We start from the raw sequence: 25,103 nt of genomic DNA on the forward strand, positions 1-25,103 counted from the left end.
CGTTCTGATAATAATATTAACAATAATAATAATAATCTTTCGGTTTCTTCATAGAAAAAATTAAAAAAAAAGTAACCTCTGCTCAAAATAATTTTGTCCAGAGAATGAATATTAAATTAGGTATCGTTTTCTTATATTTTTTTTTGCGAAAGACCATTTTAAAAATGTTAAATAATTTATAATATATATATAAAATGTATATCAGCGAAGAGTGAGCTAAAAACCTTGCTCGTAAAATCGCATTAAGAAATGGCGTTATTATGTAAACAGAATAAAGAGAGTATGCACGGTGTCATCTCGTGATTATACCATTTCACCAACAGACGTTGTCGTTATCTTGCCTAAACTATCACTCGAGTTACGCGAGAGACTCGTATCCCACGATAAACGGCTATAAATTAACGCACTAAATTCTCTAAATACGGTATCAAATATACAAAAGTCCATCATCTAGACTTAATTTAATTAAATAAATAAATAATAATAATAATAATAATGACAACAAATAAGTAAATAAGAATTTGGAGAGAGGAAATTTCATAGAAAATAACAAGGAGTTTGTTTAAAGTATTTAATCTTATCCTTTTTAACGATCTTGTGTTATCTCAGTTACGATAATAAATATTATCCAAATGAAATAATAACAATAATAATAGTTAAAATAATAATAATAATAATAATAATAATAATAATAATAATAATAATAATAATAATAATAATAATAAGTTAGTGCTATTCGCAGACAGCACAATGCAATAAAATGTACATGATTTTGGGCAATACCCATAATCATTTTCACACATCAAGTTGTAATGAATTAGTAATAACTTCATTACTAAAAAAAAAAAAAAAAATATATATGAAATTAATAACAACGTTGATAACTAAGACCTATCACATCCTTTTTATTTTTTACGCTCATAATTAAAAATAATATTCCCGACTTTTATCATAATTATAATAAGTAATAAAGACTTAAGACTTATTTTTAGTTTTTTTTATTTATATATATTATATATGTTTATATAACTAATAATAAAAGCGTAGCCATTAAATTCCTAACGTTTCAACAAATAATTAACAATATATATATATATATGTATATATATTATATATATATTTGAATTGACTTGTTAAATGTGATTAAACGGCCCTGACTTACCACTTGCGCGAAAGCATTTAGATCTATCACCTTCGGTAAATTAAACAGTAATGACTACAAACATTTATACAAAACTGACATGGTGTGAATGTATACGATTATACGATACGATTGATTAAATAATGACTTTATAGCTATTATACTATTAATAAATAATAAGTAAAATAACTTTTTTTACGTATAACTGTTTTATGAAGCGACGATATTTAAATTAATATGCATATATATATTATATATTAATACATATATTATATTAATTATATAAAGTTGGATATGTTTCTGATGTCAATGAGTATGGAATGTCAGCCTACCGTTTAGCTACACGTTTTCTAATATGCATTTTTGAAAACACTTTCGAAATTATGCTGATTATTTATTTATCTTTAATTTCATTTTTTTAAACGGTCATGTGTCATAGAGGTGACGTTCATAACGGTCAATATATTGTACAGTGATGCCAAACTCTTCTTTCATTTGTTTCTTTCTTTGTCAATTAACGCCAATTGGTATGATAACGCGAACTTGGTGGTTCAATGTCGATTGAGGGTTTGTATTCATAACAGCTGATAAGATTTTTCCAATAGCTCTTATATATGTGTTATTTGTTTATTTATTTAATAACAAGTTGTCTTGTTTCGTTATTTAATTTAATTATTTTTTGTTATCGAGTATGTTTAGATTAACATTTTTTTTTGGTCTAGATAAACATTTACTTAATTACTTTTTAAAATAATTAACGACCTTGATCACGATTCAAAATTTTGCCCATTTTAATAAACACTCGAAAGATTAAAAATTTAATTTCGTTGTGATTTTGATAAGCCGAAAATATTTATAAATATTTTTTAATTAGTTAACTTAATTAATAAGTAGTGAGAAATGTCGTCACGTTACCACCAAGTTAATTTTTTTTTTTTTTTTTTTTTTTAACATCAGAGTTAAAAATAATTTTGGTAATGAATTTAATGAAATGCGATGTCAATGAGACTTGTGAATGAAATAAATTCTTATACAAGAATAGAAAAATGATGATATCGATGATTGATTTGGAAACGCATGCCAATTAAGAGAAAATTTAATTTTACAAGCAGACAGAAGTGCTTTATTCACCGCAACCAATTATTTTAAAAATAATAATAATTAAATAAATAAATTTAAAAAAAATTTTGTATTCATTTATATTATTTAATATTTGTAATATGTTAGTTTGATATAACTGCACAAGTCGTAGTGACCATCAGACCGAACCATTAACAATACTAACGACAGGTATACTAATGATAATAATAATTTGAATTGTACCTGTCGTGCAGTACAGTGGATATCATTTAAGAGAGTAAAATAGTTAAAAATTTATAAAAAAAATTTATTTTAAAATAGTGTAGCGAGGAGTGCCCTTGGAACAAAATCAAAAGAATGCCACTATGATTTTTTTATTGCTCGATATACTTGTACGTATATACGTTCATACTTAACGTTTTTTTTTTTTTTTTATTTATATAATTTACTTTTTTGTAAACCGTCGTAACCTCGATGTGACACACGTAATAACGAGGAGGAAAAGTCATACTAAAATTGTATATATATATATGTATATATAGATATAAATATATATAAAAGAAATTTTCGCTACACCCTTGGTAATAATATTCTTGTGATTTTATAGGGCAATGAAATAAGATAATTAAATAGGTGGTCTCTTACCTTGTGAAGTCCCAGCTAAATCCGGCGTCTGTAATCCGTGGCTTAACCCTGAAAATTTAACTGTCGTTAAACGTAGAGACCTTGGCTCTAACTTAGATATTTAAACAAAGGCCTGTACGCAATTTCGCAATCATAATTATAATTTATTTTATTTAAATTATAACATTAACTAAATTATAAATAATAAATCATCACTCTTTGCTCAATCAATAACGTGTGTAAATATTTAATTTATGGCTAAATATTTATACTAATACAATAGATGATAAGTGCTTTTATATATACATATATTTTTTAATAATGCTTGTTTATTTACGGTATTTATTTATGAATGTGACTTTTTTTTGGTAACACGAACCTGGACAAAAAAAAAATATCCGCTTGCTCAAAATCAGTGTGCGTTAGAATAAAGACTCGCTTTATTAGTCGTTTACGATTTTATTTATCAAAGCGACACTGTTCAGTTATTTTGTCTGGGCCTTTTTTTTCTACGTCCTTATTTGTAACAAGATATCACTCGTTGTTTAGACTCTATTCAAAATATCTTACAACTAAATATTTTTTCTAGTAACTTGAGAAAATTAAATTTAATGTTAAGAGGAATTGGATAAAAATAAAAATTTTTATTAAAAAATATATTTAAAAAACAAAAAATTTTACCTGAGTCAAAGATCTAATTCTATTTTAGGTCTCAAAAGCCTCAATTCTTTTGATGTTTTATTTGCCGCTCAAAAAGTAACTCTACGCTCTTAAAATGAATCAGTGAAAAAACCTACAAATCAGTGAATATTCACTGCGAATCAGTCCCAAGTCTATCACTGATTCAATTAGTGATATACTTGGGACTATTTGTGCAGTGAATATTCACTGATTGAAGTACTTTTCACTGATTCGTTTTAAGAGAGTACTTTAGTACTCAAATCCTCAATGAAAACTATGAGGTATAAATGCGACTAATTTATCGATTTTAAATTGTATCTAAGGGCTCAAAATCCTCAACGAATGAAAAGTTATATTTTGGACTTTTAAAAATTTTAGATAGAAAAGGGAGGGGAGAGAAAACGTCGAAAGAGACTTCTGAGGTTCAAATGCGGATAAAATTATCCCTGTATGTTTTGAGTATTTTGAGGCTCTAATCCAGATTTTGTTATTCCAGTTTAGTCCTCAAAGTGGTAAAATGGGTCGTAACTACTCGGCTGCCCAATTTCAAAACACAGTAACTGACAAAAATAAAATTTTTGAAATATGCATCGAATCATATTCACAAGACTCCACTGGAACTGAAAATACTAAATAATCGATTTTGAAAAATTTTTCACTTACTGTGTTTTGAAATTGGGCAGCCGCACTACTTTGAGGACTAAACTAGGATAACTTTCTACACTGTTGTCAGTCTCCAAATTCTAAATTGATCCTCAAAAACCTCATAGAGAACTTTGAGACTTAAATTCGAATTTTTTTTTTGACTCGGGTAGTGAATTAATTAAAAAAAAATAAACAAAATCATAAATTGGTCTGTGCGTAGAGGCCGTAAAAATGAATAAGTAAAAAAAATCTCACCTGACAATGGATTGTGATCAGTTGTGAGTGCGGCCATACTGAAATTAAAACTTCCAGGCGTTGATGTGAATAATTTGCTATCGGGTAAATAGTTTGGCGTTGAAGGATGTTCTGGTTCGTGGTCGTGTTCATTACTACTCGCAGAAGCCGGTGGTCGATCTGATGCCGCAGCCCCGGAGTCGGATGAATCTTCATTGTGACCGCCGGTCCCGCCGTTTCCTCCAGTCAATTCCAGTGGCTCGCACTTAATATTGTCCTCAATACGGCTGTTTTCATCATGCAAACCATTGCCCTGAACTTTAGCTGATAAATGATTTTTGACCATAGAAAAATCAGTAGGCGTCGCGTCATTATTGTTGAGCGGTGGTGAAGGTACTCGCGAACGTTTTATAGACTCCTCATGTTCATCAGGTGTACGCCTCTCATTCCTACGTATTTGTGCACGTCGCAACAATTGTTGTACTGTTGTTGGTGTCGGGGTGTGTGGAGTAGGTGGAGAACCACCACGTGGGAAACCCTCGTCCGACAACTTATCATGGGGTGGTACGTGATTTGTGCGTGCCGCTAATGCACGCACTTGTGATAACTGGATTTAACAGAACAAACAATAAAAATAGTATTCTAACAATATTATTACCCTAACAAAATCTATCATCATCATTTTTGTTCTTTATCCCTCGAAAAAAAATAAAATAAATGAAAAAAAATTTGAATTAAATTCTATGAAAGTAATAAAAAATTTAAATATTTCTGCCATTAAAAAATTAATTATTTTTATCACTTTCTGCGTGACCTATGACAATCTCGAAAAATTAAGTGATTAAGAGGGGCCTGGATCAATATATCATTTATTAGCCAAAAATATAATTATACGTAATCACGTACAGTGATAGTTAGACGGGTATAATCAAAAATTATTAATTTATATATAATTAAATAATATAAAAATCTAATTATGACAGTAGCGAATAAATGGACACGATCAGATGATATAATTATAGCAAGAAAAAAATAAGTATATAAATACAATAAGCGGATTTAGCGTGTGTGTAAATTAATTACCTCATCTCGTTCAGTTGAATCGGCCTGTTGTGTAAGACCCGACACCCTCAAAACCTCAGCAGTCTTGAGGAAACTACTGAGAGATCGCTGATGTACATTAACTTCCCCGTGATAAATGAACTCAACTAATGCGTGTAAATCACTAAATGCCACATCCTGAAGTACTATCACCGGATGTTTGCACGGTGTACTCTGTCATACATATAAATAAATATAAAATATATATATGTACATATATATTTTATTAATTGAGAGTACAGGAGATAAGACACCGATAATCATTAGTAATATTCACATTTCAGGGGGACCACTAGTGTGAAATTTCGAAAAAATTCATATTTTTTTTGTACATTTCGATAGTCTATAGCTTCAAAAATGACATACTACAATTTCTAGTGCATATTTCGAATAGTTTTTTTGAGTTACAGCCATCTGAAGAGCGGCTCTCGAAAATACATTTTTAAAAATTGCTGCAGTTATAACTCGAAGACAAATCATCCGATCGATTTGATTCGAATTGCGGCTTCTTTTATATGTTTCTACGTACCATGAACCTCCAGTTTTCCGATCGAATCAAAAATGTAATTTCACAGGCCAAAAACCATCAAATTTTCGCGCGAAATTTGAAATTTTTTTTAAAAACTCCACCATTTTATTAAATTTTATTTTTTTTTCTTAACCCGAGGGTCATGGTACAGAAAATACCTTCTAGGTTAATAAACTTTTTGGTTTTTTTTATTTCCTGCACTGTGACGTCGCTATCACTGCAGTAGTGGGGGGACTTTTTTTTAGAGCCTTGAGAGATTGTGAATAACTCACTGAATTTTGAATTTTTTGGTCCAAAAATTTTATCTAGTATTCATTATATATCTCCAAATATATCCTTAAAACATTAAGACATTCCATACAGTAGTTTTTTTTTTAAATTCCCAAGTCATCTTTTTTTCAGGCGGTCACACTAGTGGTCCCCGTTAATGGCAACGATAATTAATAAATTATTTAATAAATAACACAAACCTTGAGCAATTCACGGAAGTATGGGCTGCAGGCAGAGAGTACAACGCGATGAGCTTTGAGACTCTTGCCATCGCAGGCCAATGTGACATCTACAAAGTCCTCATCGTCGCGTAAATTTTCAAATGCCGACGTTATACTGCTCTGGTAATTATTCCATCGCAGACAAAAGTGTTGCGTATCTACCATCGTTACTTTTATTCACCTGCAACAATAATTAAAAAAAAAAATCACATTAACGTAAATCACCAACTAACAGATAAATAAAAAACTTATTTTCGTTATAAATAATTTTTTACTTTTCAAATCAACGGTAAATAAAATCGTACGCCGCGTCCTTTGAGTTTTTAGTTCCGTACAAATTTCAAGCGCAAGAACTTTAAATAAATAATTTAAAGAATTATTTATTATATTTAATAATTTATTTTTTTATTTTTTCTAGTATAGAAAAAAAATTAGGTCGTCATTCTGGCGCCGAGCCAGAAAATACGATTAAATGGCCGGTTACTTATAGAACTGCAAGTACAAAATGTCTACTGATAACTATTATCTCGGCGAAATGATAAAAAAAAAAAATCTGAAAATATAAATTCACTGGCTGAACCTTCATTCGCCAATTTAGATGTCGCATATACATTTATATACTTATACACACATAAAACATACTTGTCTTCATACATTCACACATTGATGCCTTACATGCATGCAAACTAAAATTTTTTTTTTAGTTACAATGGAAACTAAAACTTTTTTGTCAACAATATTATCGACGTAAAAAAAATACTTTTTTTTACCAAATAAAAAAAAGTTCATTCATAAAAAAAAAAATTATTAATTGAAGTAAAACTCAGTATCAATCAAAATACTTGAGAAAAAAATTAAAAGCCTCTATAACCGCGATTTCAAATAATTGCGCGTAGTTTAAACTTTATAATTGTCTAAATATGTGTACAAAAAAAAGACATAAAATATTCAATGATACGATACCTCAAATACTTGTGCAGTTTATAAAATAACTACGAAGGCACTTTCACTGCACATAAAATGAATATTTAATTATGATAATAATAATATATTAACTTATTATCGACTTGTCAATTCAGTGTTATGTTTTATAATTATTAGTGTTAACAATAAAAAAAAATTCATCCTCATTACATTAATCTATCACTCAGAGTTATCACCAAATTAATAATATATAACTTATTGTACAATCGACTGTCTCTTATTTTAACATTTGTTAAAAAAATTGAGTGCACTTCACAGCTCCGTTATTTAAAAGTTCCTCCGTTTCTAATTTAAACAAAAAAAATCGTTACATCAATCAAACTAATTTTTTTTTTATTAATTAATCCACTTTTACTATTTTCGTATCACTTATTGAACTCAAAATTCAAAAAAATATACTGCATTAAACATTTATACGCGATAAACTTTTCGCGCCAATATTTAAAATTAAAAAAAAAAAATTAACACTAAAAAATAATGAAATAATTATTCTATAATTATTAATTATAAAATATCGTTAAACTGTAGTAGATTGTAAGCATTGATAGTTAACTAGTAGATGTCGATGCCGCGAGACGAGTAGTAGAAGTAATGAATAAACCGCGTGGCCGACCAACAGTTTGTATCCTGCTCGCGCAACCACCCATGTCTCACATCAGTCACACCGGCAGAACTAACCCCCGAAACTAAACGTCACAGCCGAAACTACAACAACGTCGACGTCTACGTCGTCGTCGACGACCTTCCCGCTTATAGCTGAGCATCGAGGATCCACACGAAGCCACACGAAAGACCACGAAATTACGCGAGTAAATCCAATACGTCGCACTTACACAGACGACTTTTTAAACGAACGCCAAACAGGCTAATGAATTTAATGACATGACCAAAAAATATTAAGGATTTTTTTTTTTAAGATTTTTAAAATTTAATAAAATAGTAGCGCGCAAATCATAAGTAGAAAAATATAATACGCGATTGATGTACGAGCGAATAAATCGAATGAATGGCGAAGATTAGATAGAGAATAAAAATACCGTCGGCTGTATTTTTTTTTTTTTTCAATATATGTATATAATATTATTTATTACTTATTAAAGCACGAGTGTAATTTTTTTTTAAACACAAACACCTGACAGATTCGCGCGTAATCGCGACTTTGTAGTCCGCATTAATTGGTCTCATTTTTTTTTATCTCATCGCGATTTGTATTTGTGACGGTTGTGTTTAAATCGCCTTACGTTTGTGTTAATTTTTTTTTATCTATTTTGATGTTTTGAAAAAAAAATTTTTTTTTTTGTTTCAGGCAGTACGTTAATTAATTGACAGTCTATTCGAACGCTTATTGTCCGCGTAGTGAAAGAAAAAATGTACCGTTGAGTGAGTATTAAATTAATATATATTGTGATTATTATTAATATAACTATTAATAGTATAGTATAAGTGAATATAATTTAACAAAGTAAGAGCTAATGTAATGCAATAAAGTGGGATTAAATGAGAGACTAACATTGCGATTTGCGAGCCCCAGGCGTTGCGAATAGCGAGGGTGTCGTTTCGCGTCGTCAAAAAGACGTAGACTGAATAGTTTTAGTCAAATAGAAGTTAAAGAATAAAAAAAACAGGATTTACGAATAGAACAGTTGATTTTGCCGTAGTCGTGTGATGTTTTCGAGGCAGTAGTGGAACGAGGTACGGCTTAATAAAGAGAAAGACGTGGACGAATTAAAAAAGTAAATCTTGCGTGGCGATATAATACCGTGTATTAGATGTATGTAGATGTAGAGCAGAGTATAAAATAATATATACGACGACAAAGAGTATGTAGAAAGAGGTAGGGAGTGGATGTTATACTAGACAGCAGAGTATCAGCAGCTAAGCAGCAGCACGACGTTACGTTGCGAGAGCTGGTGAACCGAGTTAGGACTACTACTACTAACACCCACACCGGTACGGGTCCACGGCGTTATTCTTTATCGGCGCATGAGACATCTGTCGTAATAAGTACGGACTAAAAAATAGTGCGTACGCAGAGAGAGAAAGTAAGTGAGTTAAATGAGAGATAGAAAGTTTTTTTCGAGTGTAGTGAGAGTATATGGTACTACACCCGACCCGACCCGAGAGAGTAGTATAGCAAGTAAGCGAGCGAACGGGCGATACGAGTAAAGCGCGAGGGGACTTTTCTGATGGAAGTATAGTACAGAGAGTAAAAGAATAAGAGAGTTCATGTATTATATGAGCAAGAGAGAGTCTCAAGAGAAAGAGTGACTAGACTAGGTGGGGGGAAATGTAACGTGCGGTAGCATCCGTCTCTTTTTTATATTTTTTTTCATATATATGTACGTATGTATACTCCGTCACTCTTTATTCTATCTTTTTATTTTATATTTAAGCTCAACTTATCTGTATAACACGGCTCTCTTACGTACTTGTTACGTTGTATCGCCCCATCGCGATTTTAAAAAATACGAGATGAAAATGCGCAAAGCTAACGACTTGCAATTTAAAATGTAGCCACTATTTAAATTATCGCAAAGACGAATATAATACTGAAGGAGCAATTTTTCTTGAGGTAGTGACACAACTGCGGGTAGTTCTTCATACAACAACGGCTACAAGCAAGATGTAAGCAAAGACTAACTTAAAAGCATTTTATTCTTCTTGAATACGTCGAGATTTAAATGTCTACGTCATCTTTTTCTTTCTTTCTTTCTCTCTGTCTTCGCTTCGCCGTATCTTTCTTACTCGCGCTTTAATTTTATATTTTTTATTTCTCTCCGACAAAAGTTATACACATTTACTTCATCTACTTTGCTGTGCAATTCTCACAAGCCCAGCGAGTACAGTATAAAAGAGCACACTTGACTCGGAGGCTCGAAAAAATTTTCGTCTCACTTTATTCGTGGAAAAACGTACCCATACATACATATAGACATACAGTTATACATTTATACGTACATTGTAGAGCAAAAGAGAGTTAGAGTACGATCTAATGAGACGAATCTGTCTCTCTATCCCACTACTACTTCTACAACAGCAGCAGCCAGGGTTTCTTTTATCCTCTTTACGCCTATTCACGTCTCACTTCAGCAATGACTCTCCCGTGTTTCCAAACTCTTCTCATTTCTATCTCGCTGTGGCCCTACACCAGTACCGCGCGATTATAACTCCCTCTTTTACTCTCTTTCTTTATTTTTCTCTTTCTCTTTCCCTCATTTCTAAGCCCTCCAACCCTTTCATCTTTCTCTCTCACTCTCACCCTATTACTCTTAAACTCTCATTCTATTTCATTCTTTCTCTTCTATTTCATACACTCTCCCCTCTTTCAGGCATCGCGCTCCTGCCACATCGTGACCCCACTCGATTCGCCCCTCAAAAAATCATTACGCCGTTCCGCGGGCTGCGCATGAACGCGGTTTTAATTCGCTACTAGAAAAGTAAAATACAACCGGCGCGCCGAGCAAGAGAAAGAACCAAGAGAAAGTTCCCGGCTCTCTGCCGGCACCCGCGCGTGGCCAGAACAAGGATAAAGCCTGAAAAATAAACCATAAAAAAAAAAAATGAATAAAATAAAGAAGGAGACAGTAGTAGCAGTAGAGGTTGCGACGTTGACTCCGAGTCAGAGAAGCACAACTATGTTAGCTATACACTGAATAAACGACGAAGATAGGGACAGAAATAGTTACCGGGTGGGTGGGACGGATGAAAAGAAGGGCAGAAGCAAAAGCAGGAGAGAGAAAGATGAAATAGGGGTGGTGAACTGCCAACCAAGACGGTGTCTTAGACGCAAGCTAGATACATCCTTCTTCCTTTACTTTTTGCTTACTCTCCTCTATGTTCCCCACTCTAAGCACGCCGTGGCTTCCATTGTAATATTTATTGATTGGATTCTACGGGGGGTCCATGATGATATAATCGCACACCTAAGTACACTTATAACTCTAGGTCCTCGCTGTTATTTTCGTTAACATTTAATATCATTTAATTGTTATTACTTATCACTTACTGTGCTTAGGTCACTGCGAAATATTTTTAGTCTGAGTACCGTATTGTGCTTAGTATTAGGGTAAGGGAGTCAATTAAACCTCACACCCTTTGATTATTGAGGGAGAACACAAACATACGTGGCATGGGTTATGGAGGTCATTGACCATGAAATATGCCCTTACATATTTAATCGGATGAATAGAATTTTCTTATTATTAATGGGAAAAAAGAAAAAAAAAATTATTATTTAATGTTCGAAGCCGGTGAAATGCATTTTCAAGTGCACGCAATTAGGATGTTTTCTATGTCGCGTGAGACGTCCGGTGATTCAACTTAAACTGTCCTTGAAGACAGATAAAACGGAACATTACACGTACAATGTACGTAATTCATCCACATGAATGTATGTATGTTGTCTTGTTAATAAAAAATACTTGCTTTGTCTCTAGGTAGTAAGACATTCGTGCGCGGAATTGTTGAATGTTTGATTTGCCCGCGGTTAATTACTTGAAGCTCGTTTAACATAAAGCTTGCGGTGATTTTTTATTTTAAATTCTACTTATTGAATGAGAATCATTAAAATTTGATTACTAAATTAATAACGTGAAGTTATTAATTATTTTCAGTTATCTGAGCGTAAAGAGTATAATAGATTATGTAGGAGGAGAGAAATAATAATCTAGGTTTAAATTAAATAGAGTATAGTGTAGGAGAAAAAAAAAGAAAGTACATTAGAAAGAGCGAGTAGTTCTTTACAGAGCCCTTTTATATTATGGGCGACAACGTCGGCGCTTGATGTAGAGTACCGGGCGTCGCTTTTGCTCTTCGAGTTCAAGGCTAACCACCACTGAGAGAATATATAGAGGGAGAAAGAACCGTGCCAGGGATTTTCTACTGCCTCGCGTGAATCACTCGCACCTGCACCGCGACTCATTCACACCAGCCCGCTAGCTTTCAATAAAAACCTACGAGGGCTAAAAAAAATGAAGGGTTTTGCTATTGCGAAAAGTGAATAAAACCGGACTTGTCTATAATTCTCTTTCATTTGCCTCCATTTAGTTTTTTTATATTATTTATCAAGCTAACAAAAATACTTTTTTTTCTCATTTCAATTCCACCATTTTTTAAACTCTAAATCTGCAGAAGAGAATCAAGCAGCATTTTATTTCAATTCATGTAAAACTGAACAAACTGCAACTTTTAAAAGCTCTTTGATCCTTTTTAGAAACCTGTAATATCGAATATAATTCCACGTATGAATAAAAATTATCGTACGGTAAAAGTTTTTAACATTAAAAAAAAAATTATCAATAATAATAACAGTATAAATTTAATTGACAAATAATTTAGTCGATTAAAGTGATTTAAAAAAAAATAAAAAAGTACATCGACCCCTGTGACTTATTAGCCTAACACACCTGCCAACTAAAGTTCCCGACTGATCTTATAAGCATCAGCTAAAAAAAAATGTATATATACATCCATATTTTTTGGCTGGTACGCGTATACACCTTGATACCGCATGGTAATATAATACGCAAAATGCAGCGTGCACGCAAATTTTCGGCAAGTTGAATGCACATGAGAAAGATAGACTCCGCTATATAACTAAAAAGAAATAACAATAATAAAAAAAAATAAATAAAAGAGTGAGGGCGGGTCTAAGAGTGTACGCATCATACGGCATAGAAAGAGGGAATAAAAGAGGAACCGGCGATTGCACCAAGCCAGTGCCCCTAAAAATTTATATATATATGCCTCGATGTCTGTCGTCTCACTTTTTCTGCACCCTTTCGGCTCTGCAGCTCTCTCTCACGTTCTTTTCTTTCCTTCTCCCCTCTGCCCCGACCCTCGCAACTATACTCACATTCGAAAACATTTGGCGGTCGTTGAACCCCGGGCAAACCCACCAACGGTTTGGAACAACAAGCGACTATTCTCTTGATCGTCATGAGCGCTAAACGGACGGCGAAAAAATATGTGCGTGTATAGAAAAAAAATATATAATATTTAAAAATTAGTCTCAGCGTACGAGGAACTTAAGTATAAGTCAAATTATTCTTTTGTCAATTTTTAAACAATCGAGCTTTTGATATTTTTATTACAATAATAATTATTATTTTATGAAAAGACTGCAAATAAGTTTATTTTTAAAAATACTTTTCCTTACGTAGTGGAAAAATTATGAATCATAAGTAGATGTAGATAATTTTAGTCAGACTACTAGACCTTTCACTGTCTGCCTAGACACAGTTTATAACTACTTGTACTTTGTATCCCCATTTTTAATCGACCGTTATATTTTTCCATTTATCATTCTGCAATTGTAAATAAAGATATTTTCATTCAGCTAATGCAATTATTTTTTAATTCGGTGAAAAATTAAATTAGCTGGCGAAAAAAAAAAAAGGAAATAGCATTTAAATAGAGTCGGATTTATCGTGGATATGAATGAAGAATAATAATATAAATAATAAAACAATATAACCGTACTATTTTTCGCTGACCGATTTTATCTGACAACACGTTTATAAAAAAAAATAATAAAAAATAAAACGATGTGATTAAATAAAGTGAAGTAAAGACAAGACAAATAGTCTGGTGGAATTATTAGTAACGTATTATTCTGATCCTCGTCAATTTAAAAATAATGAAAATAGGTCAGAGATATATTTTTAATTGCCGAAGCAGATGAAGGCACAGACGATGCAGCCGGATTTGAACCTCGTGGTTGCGTCATGGAGATTCTCATGCACTTTCGTCTTTTCTTCTCCTCCTTTTTTATTCTCTACTCCTTTTCACTCCTACTCTTATTCTTTACTACACACACATACATTTGTACATATATATGTCTGTGTACAGTTAAACTGCCAGTCGAAATTCACGGACCCGTTTTATATTACTCCTTTTTCCTCACCCAGCTGCCTCGACTGCGTTTCGCGTTGGATGGAAGTGACACAGAGAAAGCCACTTGGTGTGGATTAGTTGCGGTATGCTTACGTCTATGTGAATTTCAATCTTTCTGTATATGTTAGCTCAGCCATACACACTCACATATGTACATCTATATATACATATATATGGATAGTATTAGTATAAATATGTGAAACAAAGAACTGCCGAAAAGAAACCGTATGTTCGTTAGCATAAATATACTCAAGAATACTTGACTTGCAATTATTTTGCTATCCACTCCACATTATTATTTTTTAACCGCAATAATTGATACACTTCAGTATATAATTAACTTTAAAATCCATCAAATTCAAAAAATAAGTATGAAGATAAAATTTCAAATTATTAACAGCAATTTAAACACTTCTTTTATTATTATTCTCATTAATAACATATTCAGGTATTGATTAACCTGTATATGAGAATAAAATAACTAAAATATATAAGAGTAGATGACATAAAAAATTTATTTGTCGACAATTGAGGTCACAGTTTGTTCTTTTTATATCATTGCGGAATATTTTATTTTATTTTATTTCCTTAGATTATTTCTTACCCAAGCTCTGGCACGTAAAGCCTTTTTCAAGCCACTCTTGACCTCTGAAACCTTAAGCTACGCAGGATATGCCTGTCTTCCGGGGAATTCGGAAGCAAGTGTCTTTAATAGAACAAATGTTTTAAACAAACTGTTACGAAATCTGCGAAAACATTCAACGCAATGGGAAAATATTTTGAGAATTGACTTTGATGATTCACCAGTTTAAACTTTTTTACTTTATTGCTAATCAAGGTCGCGGTTTTTTTTTAACGAAAAAAAAAAATAAAATTTACAAAGCATACTTACATATTAAATTAATCGTGATATATATTGATTTATATGTTGATCAAATGATATGATTAAATCCAAAGGTCAGGAATTATTTTACTCAAGTTATTTAAATATTATTATTATTTTCTAATAATTATTTTATGAATTTTATCTCGTGATACAAATTATTGATAAGTATATTATACTGCGAATACTAATATGGCGATAATTATATTTCATTGACGACATTCTTCCGTCAAAATATAGCATAGGTTCATGTTCACCCAGTCGGAATCTAATTTCAGAGATAACGCTGTCGCGTAATCTAGTTACTAAGCGTTTAATCTAATCAAAAATATTAAAATTATATATTACATTTGACACTCTACATACGGCTAGCAAAATAAATTATTAAAATATTAAATTATTAACTTAAAGATTTAAAACTTAAAATTTGATGACCCAGTTACTGAGATTATCGACAGGACTTTAAAACTTTAAATCACAGTTTACTAATTTAAATAAATTTATTCACCTATTTTAGCATTCAATTATATCTTATATGTTAAACTTATATTTTCATATCTAAAGATAATCAATTTTAAATTCAAAAACGTCATTGTTACAGCGGTTAAGTAGAACGACAAGTGAAATATTAAATTGATATTTCCGTTTTACATATTTAATTTATTTTATCATATTGACAATAAAATACGTATATTAATTTTATAGACTTTCTAAAACCGTCTCACTATTTTTGCATTAATAATAATCATAATAATAAATCATTTATTATTTTAAACTAAATTAAACGTGAATAAATATCAAGTGGATTAAAAACAAATAAAAAAATTATTTCTATCTATAAAAATTGCAGTCAACCGCAACTTTTTTTTTTTTATTCAACACTTGAAAAAACAAACTTACGTAAAAACCTAATGTCAATAGATATATAGTATACATATATAAAATTGAGCAAGTATTTTAAAAAATTATTTTCAAAAAATTTTATTAAACGTTCATTATTTTTTTTATATACGGGACAAAAATTATTAAAATCGTTATGATCCTGAAGTTAGCAGACAGTTACAAATTTTCGAATTTTGTTTTCAACGACTTAATTTAACAAAAAAATAAAACTAAAAATATGCACATGTAGAAAATTTAATAAACTATAGGTGCAATTTTTTCAAATATTTTTTTTATAATTTATTGTAAAAAAAAAAAAGTCCAAAAATTATTGGACGTTGGCTAACTTCAGAATCATAAATCGTTACTACACTTTAAAAAATTCGGCGTGATTGTGGATTTTAATTCACTCCGTCATTGGGAATTCTGGAGTTTAAAAAAAATCCGCATATGGAATAAATAAGGAGTTTTTTTAGCAGAGTGATCAGGATTTTATTTAAATCTGCATTCACTCTGATTCAGAATTTTGATATTAAAATGAACTCCCTTTGGACTTACTCCGAGTTCCCTCCGCTAATTTTTGACAGTATATGTACACATAAGAATAATTCTTACATGATAGGAATATCTTTCCTACAATTTTGTCTTTTCGCAATTATTTTTAAAAATAACAAATTTTTTGTATAAAAAAATAGCAACTATTTAAAGACATGATAAAATCGACATAAAGATAAAAACTTTATATGATCAGATGTATCTCCATGGAGTAAAATCCTTAACGTTGTTCTACTTGAAACTCACGTTCAAGGATTCGCTTTGCATACCGCGTTACTGGCAACCCGCCTTAACGCTCCCTCTCTTCTTTTCCTTCTCTTACTTCCCGCGTGGCATCTCTTCTACACAACTATACACACATGTTAAACATCCACAGTTTAAAACTCCACACATACATACAACATCCCACGATTACGATAGCTTCGGCTTGACTTTCAAGAGAGTAGAGAGCGCGCTGACAGAGTAAGAGTCCATAACAGAGACGTCGTTTGAAGCGGGAAAGAACGAGAACGCGCAAATAATTTTTTTTTTATTTTAGAAAGAGATAAACTAAAGTAGCATACGCGCAAACGGTTCGAGTGTAGTATTCATAAATGTACATATATATAAAGAGCATTGGAAGAGTTTGAACTATTTTTATTTTCCCTCTCGCATAAATTCTCTTGGCACAAATCTCTATTTATAATGCTATGTACATTTTCACGCTGCACCATGACTATGCGCTCTTCTTCACCCTATTCTCTAAATGTAAAACGGGAAATGGTAAAAAAAGATTACAAATAAATAAATAATATCAATATATATATGTATACAGCGAAATAACAAAAAAACAAGACTGCAATGGATAATCGCCTGAATTATTTGTACCGTTTATTGGAGCGACAGTAAAAAGATAGTGCTCTCTATACTCTCAGTCTCTGGCTATTTCAAGTACGATAACGTTTCTATCTTTATCTCTATCTCTACTTGTACTCGTATTTCTCTCAACTCTGATCCTTTCTCCCTTCTACCTCTCTCTAGTGTACTCTACGTGCTTTAGCTTTATCACTATCGTTTATTTTCTCCCACTAACACTAATTATCAATTTCCAATCCCATCTCCCTCGTTTACTTCGCCAATACATCAAAATTCGATGCGCCGAAATTTTGAGCTGTAGACAAATTTCATAAATTGCCATGCAATTAAACAAAATATTTATTTATGAATCTATGCATCACGAAAACCAAATTTTTTTTATCTCAATTATTGCGTAATAAAGTTAATTATATACGACGTACTTTTACTATCTCTAGAAAAAATATATGAGTTAGTTTTATATAAAATCGCGGAATGACACTTGCGAAAAGGTCATTGTGATTCGGCTATAATAATTATCGCAAGTAATAGGCAGACAAAAAAAAATAGTAACAAAAATTAAAAGATGTTATTTAACATGAATTATAAATGTTGAAATAAACGATAATTTATTTTCGAATTATCAAAATTAACCGTACGAATAATAATTCCATACGCAAAAAAATTATTTTACTTATCAGTTTTTTTTTTTTTTTTTCAATAGTTTCAATAGATAATTTTTTTTTATACAGTAATGTATGATACTGAAGTTAGCATGATTCTGAAGTTAGCGGATGATTAAAAATTTTCGGATTTTTTTTTCAACGAATCAATCAGGAAAAAAACAAATATAAAAATATGCACATGTAGAAAATTTAAAAAACTACAAGTGCAATTTTTTCAAATTTTTTTTTTTTATTATTTACTGTCTAAAATAAAATCCAAAAATTATTAGACGTCTGCTAACTTCAGTATCATAAGTTAGCCGACGTCTAACAATTTTTGGATTTTTTTAGAACCAATAAATTATAAAAAAAAAACAACTTAAAAAATTTGCACTTTGAGTTTTTTAAATTTTCTCCACATGCATATTTTTAGTTTTTTTTTTTTATGTCATTAATTTGTTGAAAAAAATATCTAAAAATTTTTAATTGTCTGCTAACTTCAGGACCATAATAATTTAGATAAATAAATACATCAATCAATAGCTAAAGTATTTGACAAGAAATCGTACAAACTATAAAAAAGTGTCAGATAATTAAAATAAAAAAAATAGTTTTTGACGAGGACTGTACAGTCTCCTCGATTCCCTCAATAATAGTTGGTCTAGAGGCCATCTACTATTTGCACCGGCATCACGACTAACGAAAAAGGATAGATTTAAGCGTTGGTTAAGTTTGCGATTACATCATTGGGTAAACGTGCGGCATCACGAGAGAGAATAACATAACGTGCGAGCGTGGTATGGAGCAAGACCCGTGGAGAATATAGTAGTAGTATGGAGTAGCGAGTTGTTGGTGTGGTGCGGCAAACCGTAACCGACATATTATCCAGCTCGTCTAGCGTTTGTCTAGACTCTAGCCGAGCACCGCGTCTCGACACACTACTAACACACTAACGCCGCTTTGCCCACACATTATCCGATTACATATGTAGATTTGTTATGTGTAGTCTGTGAATGTGTTTCAGCTGAATACAATCCTGTATATTACTACACACTATGTGTGATACGTAACTCTCACTGGTGTTATACACATCTACTATAGAATATATATATGTAAACATACATTCGAGTTTACTAATACTATATAATATGTAAAGCCTACCGTACCTCGTCTGGTATAGTCAGACTGAGTGTAGTATAGAGTAGAGGCCGAGACCGAGACCGAGTGAAGTGAATAGAGAAGGCCAAATGCGATCGTGAACCAGACAAGCCAGTTGAGAGTAAAGAGAAGTATAGTAAAGGAAACGATCACTATATATATATACATATATGTACTAATACTTAAAAAATCCTAGACATTCACATACAGGCTCAGCTAAAAAAGAATTCCTTTGGAAGGGGTCCGTAAAATAAAACAAACTTTTGTTTTACATATATTTATATATATATGTATATTATGCTCGTTTTTATTATAAACGCATAGTATATTATATGTATATTTTTATGATAAAAGCATTTTACTGTTTTCGATATTGGGAAAATATATTGTATTGATAAATATATGACTGAGTATATTTTATTGAACAAAATAAAGTAAATGGTTTAATTAAAAAGTCTATAGGACTTAATGCACTCGAATTATTATAGTAGTAGACGGTAGAAGGCCGCGAGTTTTAAAAAAAAAAAAATAAAATAAGTAACCTCGTTTATACAATAATCATGTATGTATTTATATATAAATATCAGGTGCGAACGTACCTTGATCGTCGTTGTAAAGAGAAGTATTCCTGCGGTGTCCTTGCTAAATCGACGAGTCAACGGTGTTGTAAGGACGACGTAGTTCTGGTTTATTTTTGTCTATGTTGTTGTTTAGTGAGTGTGCGGATAAATATGCTCTGCTCTATCTTGTGTTTTTTATTTTATATTATTATTATCTTCTTTCACCGTCTGGTTTGACGTCTCTCCGGTTGCACGTATCTTCGTTGCTCTTCCTCCCCCGCCTCCTCCGCCACCGCGGACTGTCTCAGTCTTCTCCTTTCGCCGCTGCGTTTCACTCGGCTAATTCGTCGTCGCTGTCCTCTTCGTCGCGTGCGTTGTATGTTATATTGTTGGCTGGTTCTTTCTTCTATTTGCTCTCTCTAAGCCGACGCGCAGTTCCTCGGAATAATACCATTTAGTAGTATCAAATCACTTGCATTTAGATCTGCGTCCATGGCAATCACTTGCGTCGTACTTTATGTTCATACGATACTACTTTTTTATATAAAAAAAAAAACAAAATTATTTATTTATTTTTTTTTCTCACTTTTTCTTTACGATTTAATTTGGTCTAGGTTTGTGTCACAGTCTCGTCACAATAATCAGTCTTGTCTGCACAATACAATCACCACTCACGTTGTTGAATCAGCCCTCGTGTTCAATAACATATTACATATATATCGACTCCGACAGTCCGACACCTTTGACGGGAAAAAACTTATGCACGTGGTTTTCTCTTGATATCACGTACGTTTTTTTTTTTTTTTTTTTTTTTTCAACACCACCAAGTCTTACTCAATAAAATTAATAATTAAAAATAATAATAATAATATTAATATACTTATTATAAACGAAAGAACTAGACTATTTCGTAAAATTTTGGCAAACAGTCTAATAATCACAAAATGTATTATTGAGACCCGCGTATCGGAATAATAATAATCCGGAGCGATAACGTGCGTGGCGCGGTGGCTATGAATTTAAAAACTCGAGGGTGTAATGTCGTGGACGATGAGAGATGACGACACACTAGCAGTCTTTGGACACCGAGACTACCTAGTCGTAGAGTGATTGGGAACGCGACTGGCCAAAGCACTTGATTCGCGCGCGGTTCGGTTTGCTGCGCCTCTCCCATGCACTTTTTTTCGGCTACAGTGTATGTGTATTTGTCTATACGTGCGTGTATATCCGTGTTAAATATAAAAATGTGTGGCTTGTTTGTCTGTCTGTCTCTCTATGTCTATACACTACACTCACATGTGCACATAATATAAGTCTCAGTAGTACATTAGTAGTAATTGTAGTAGTGGAACTGTAATACATGTGTGTGTGTGTGTGTGTGTGTCGATGCCCGATTGTATACGAAAAATGAGTGAGTTAAATAGTGGGCAAGCGAATTGAGTGCGTGTGCGACAGCATGTGCATCAGCACACAATTTTTGTGTATAGTTTTGGGGATGTGTGTGTGTGTTTGTTAGTTGGTTGGTTGGTTGGTTGGCTGGCTGGCTGGCTGGCTGGTTGGTTAGGCGAGGAGGTATAGTTACCGAAATGTTAACCTCGTGGAACCACTTTTTATTGAGTGTCGCAAAATTCATAGGAACCACCAGAGTGCGAGCGAGACGGCTGGATGTTGTAAAAAATGAAAAAAGAGGACCGCGAGAGCGGTTAAAGTTGATATAGAGGGGAGAGTGCTTTGCTGGCGGAGGGCGCACCAGAAGTTCTGTAGCAGTAGTAGTAGTAGTATTAGTATATTACAAGGAGGGAGGAATAGCAAACGGGACATAAGGGGCGACAGCCCCCACCAATTTATCTGACAACACCCCTCTGTCCCTGATAGTCCTCGGCAATTCTTCAGCGCCCCACTCGGCCTCCTGGGCCTCCCCAAACGATGTGGTCCCTCTCTACCTCGCCTATACACCACTGACTATACTTTTCCCCATCAACTGTATGATACTCCTGCTGCTGCTGTTGCTGTTGCTGCTGCTGCTGCGAATTCTACTGCCACTACACACTCATCGCTGTACTACTCTCTTTCCTCTGACCCCGCGCACAGTCCAAATGCCCGCGAATCACCCCGCGAACTCCTACCACCGCATTTGGTTTAGTTTGTGTGCGTCCCCGGCCCCTCTGGACCTCCAACCCGGCAACCCGAATCCCACCCTCCTGCGCCCGCTTCACCGTCACGACCATCACCACCACCACCTCCTACATATACTGCCACTCTTCTGTCTTCTTTTATTCTTTCACCCGCCGTGCCCCGCACGCTGCTTCACTTGGCCCGACATTTAGCCTGTGCACAGCCAAAACTTATGTACAGTTAACTCCGCATCGAATAGTCCCGACGATTTTTAAACTCTCTTTGTATAATATATCTATATAAGAGCTCCTCGATGCTGACAAACGCTCGCTGGACCTTGCAGTCATCTTCCGTGTCCGCTTTTTCGCTCACTGATTTTTCTTGCGTTTCAAATTTTTTTTCGGTCCTCAAAAAAATTTGAATTCCAAAGGGACAAAGTTTTGTTTTATTCGCCGATTCATCGAGATTTAATAAGTTTGTTTGATAATTTAACCGATTAAAGATTGGCTGGAATACTAAAGAGTCAGGAGCTCAAGGACATGAGATCGATAATTATTTGAATGACGAATTGTTGCTGTGATACTACAGTTGGTGGATAGATTATAGGTTTTTGTCTCAATTTAAAATTCAGGATATGGGTCATCTAAATTTATGCAATTATATCTGATGCTGATATATGTATATTTATATCAACCGAGGGAGAGAGAGAGAGAATCTTGTACATCATTTGAATTATTGGATATAGATTTTCGTATGGTTTCAATTAATAAAATATCTACTTTTATACCTTTGACGCTTATAAAGAATACTCGGTATTCATTCATTGATTTAAATCTCACAAAATATTTAAATTTATAGTACCAAAAAATATTCGTCTATTTTAATGGTTACATCAAGTGTGTCTTAATATACTCAGGTCATATAAATATTTAAAATTTTATCATGCATCATCTTTGGCAAAAATATACTTTAATTAAATTAAACCGACGTGGCGAAAATTTTACGTGAACATAATTTTGTTATTACAAATAATCAATAGTAATTGATGACAGTTATGTGAATCACACTGAGATGAAATTAGAGGCAGTATCTACTAAGTGAAATAGTTATTTCGAGTACTCTTAAATACTCTAAATTATATATATTTGTTAAATAAATACCTGTACATTGAAGTTGATTGGAGAATAAAAAATTAATCGAATTACTTTCAAGAGATGAAATTAATAACTCAAGCTGAGATAAAATATTTCATAAAGTATTGATATATATATATAAATAAATAAATAAATATATATATATATATATATATATATATATATATATATATATATATGCGCGCGCGCGCATGTGTGTATGTGTGTGTGCATGTAAAAGTACTGACATTGTAACAGATCAGAGGGCAAAAAAATAAATCGAAGGACTTTCCAAATAAGAAACAGAATACCGTTATGATAGCAAAAGCTTGGTTGGTTGGTTGCTTACTTGCTTCACTTCAAGCTTCACCATACCATAATATATAACAGCAGCCGCAGCAGCATTCAACAGGCTACTGAGTCTTTGAACCAATTATTATCTCTCAGGTCATTGCTGACCGTCCGTTAGTTTGTCCTTAATTAGAAAATATCACTGAATTACGTCGCATATTCTCTCACACCATGTACTTTGTGTGCACCCTGTGGATTTTAATTGAAAATTTCCAAAAAAATAAAAAAAAAACAATGATAATTAAGATTGTTTGCTGTCTTGAATTAATCAATTGACAATTAATCGCACTTATAATCGGTGATAAACAAAAATGTCCATTAAAATTAAAAAATAATCGTTTTTGTTATGTGTTATCAAATGTAACAAATTTTGTATTTCTTATGTACAATAATTTATTGATTTGATTTTAAAATAAAGTACTTTTGGAGTAGGTAATAATTTATTGCAAAACGTCTGAAAGCTTTTTATTAATAATTTTATTACATCGAGAGTTTATTTTACTATTCATTGCTGAGTTATATGGGTTAAAAGGTTCCTTTTAATGAGTTACATGTCCCATATTATTTCTACTAATTGAATAAAAAAAACTCGAGATAAAATTTTTATATATTTCATTTATTATTAATACTTGAATAATAAATGATTACCTAAAAAAGAAAAAAAAGTATTTCGAACATCAGATGAAAAATTATTGAGCACTGGAGTCGAAAAAATTTAGTCTAAGAATTTTTTTCACCCTTTATTTCGTACTTTTTTATACTTATTGATATTCCACCCTAGGGTTAAATCTCCAGCATCGATTTCGTCGTAAAGTAAATCGAGAGTCAAGTCATTGTCGAGCAAGTACACAAATTTAAATGTTTATTGTTGACTGTCAGTCTCGAGTTACTTGCGCGTTTCATTTAATTATTGATCAAAAAATTAATTAATTAATTAATTTAAAAAAAAAATTGAATTAATTAAAAAACTAAGGGAATTTTATTTAAAATATAATGTAGCACTAAGAGTGTAACTCATTTTTTTCTAGTCGTCAAGTGCAACCACACATACCACAAGTTTATTATACACAAGTTTAAACAAGATAAGATTGCAGTGTACGCCGAGTATGAGATATATAACATTATATATATATATATATATATATATATATATATATATATATATATATATATGTATAATATATACATACCGTACTCCGGACTTATTCTTTCGTTCTCTTTACTTTAGCTAGACGTGTCCGTGATAAAAATAGAAATGGGAAAGTTTTATTCTCAGTAATATGTATTGCACATGCAGAATATGAATCAACGATTAAATATTTTTATTTTCTGGTCACTGAACTATTCTAATCATCCTTGTATGTCCTAACGTCATCGTTATCATTATCATTATTTTTATTAATCGTACTATTGTTGGGTTCCTCACAGAGGTTTATTATAAAATTCAACTTAATACAAAAAGCGTTGTTGAGTCGATGCAAGAACAGCAGTTCTATCTTCTAAGACCTTTTACCTTCTACTGACTTATTATTGTCATTTACTGAGTTTTTAAAGGGTCTAAAT

General features: G+C 32.2%; 1 protein-coding gene and 1 long non-coding RNA gene across 15 annotated transcripts in view; one reads left to right on the forward strand and one right to left on the reverse strand.

Annotated features, from left to right (window-relative positions):
* LOC130667868 (broad-complex core protein) overlaps positions 1-20,746 on the reverse strand; it is a 60,207-nt gene extending 39,461 nt beyond the window's left edge. For 5 of the 13 annotated variants that reach the window (XM_057469753.1, XM_057469756.1, XM_057469757.1 and 2 more), the window contains exons 1-5: positions 19,981-20,746; positions 6,506-6,707; positions 5,489-5,680; positions 4,427-5,012; positions 2,867-2,926 (exon numbers count right to left, since the gene is read on the reverse strand). In XM_057469753.1, coding sequence (XP_057325736.1) covers positions 2,867-2,926; positions 4,427-5,012; positions 5,489-5,680; positions 6,506-6,691 — 1,024 coding nt within the window. In that variant the 5' untranslated portion in view covers positions 6,692-6,707; positions 19,981-20,746. Of the gene's footprint in view, positions 1-2,866; positions 2,927-4,426; positions 5,013-5,488; positions 5,681-6,505; positions 6,708-6,801; positions 6,892-7,489; positions 8,519-9,269; positions 9,425-19,980 lie in introns of those variants that run through there. The other 8 variants (XM_057469758.1, XM_057469759.1, XM_057469755.1 and 5 more) reach the window with 5 other exon arrangements.
* The window catches only part of LOC130667874 (uncharacterized), a 268,882-nt gene continuing 252,654 nt past the window's right edge, over positions 8,876-25,103 (forward strand). For both annotated transcript variants that reach the window (XR_008989912.1, XR_008989914.1), the window contains exon 1: positions 8,876-8,890. This is a non-coding gene — a long non-coding RNA (uncharacterized LOC130667874). The remainder of the gene's footprint in view (positions 8,891-25,103) is intronic.

This window comes from Microplitis mediator, chromosome 5 (genome assembly GCF_029852145.1).
Source record: "Microplitis mediator isolate UGA2020A chromosome 5, iyMicMedi2.1, whole genome shotgun sequence".
In the NCBI taxonomy this organism is placed as follows: domain Eukaryota; kingdom Metazoa; phylum Arthropoda; class Insecta; order Hymenoptera; family Braconidae; genus Microplitis; species Microplitis mediator.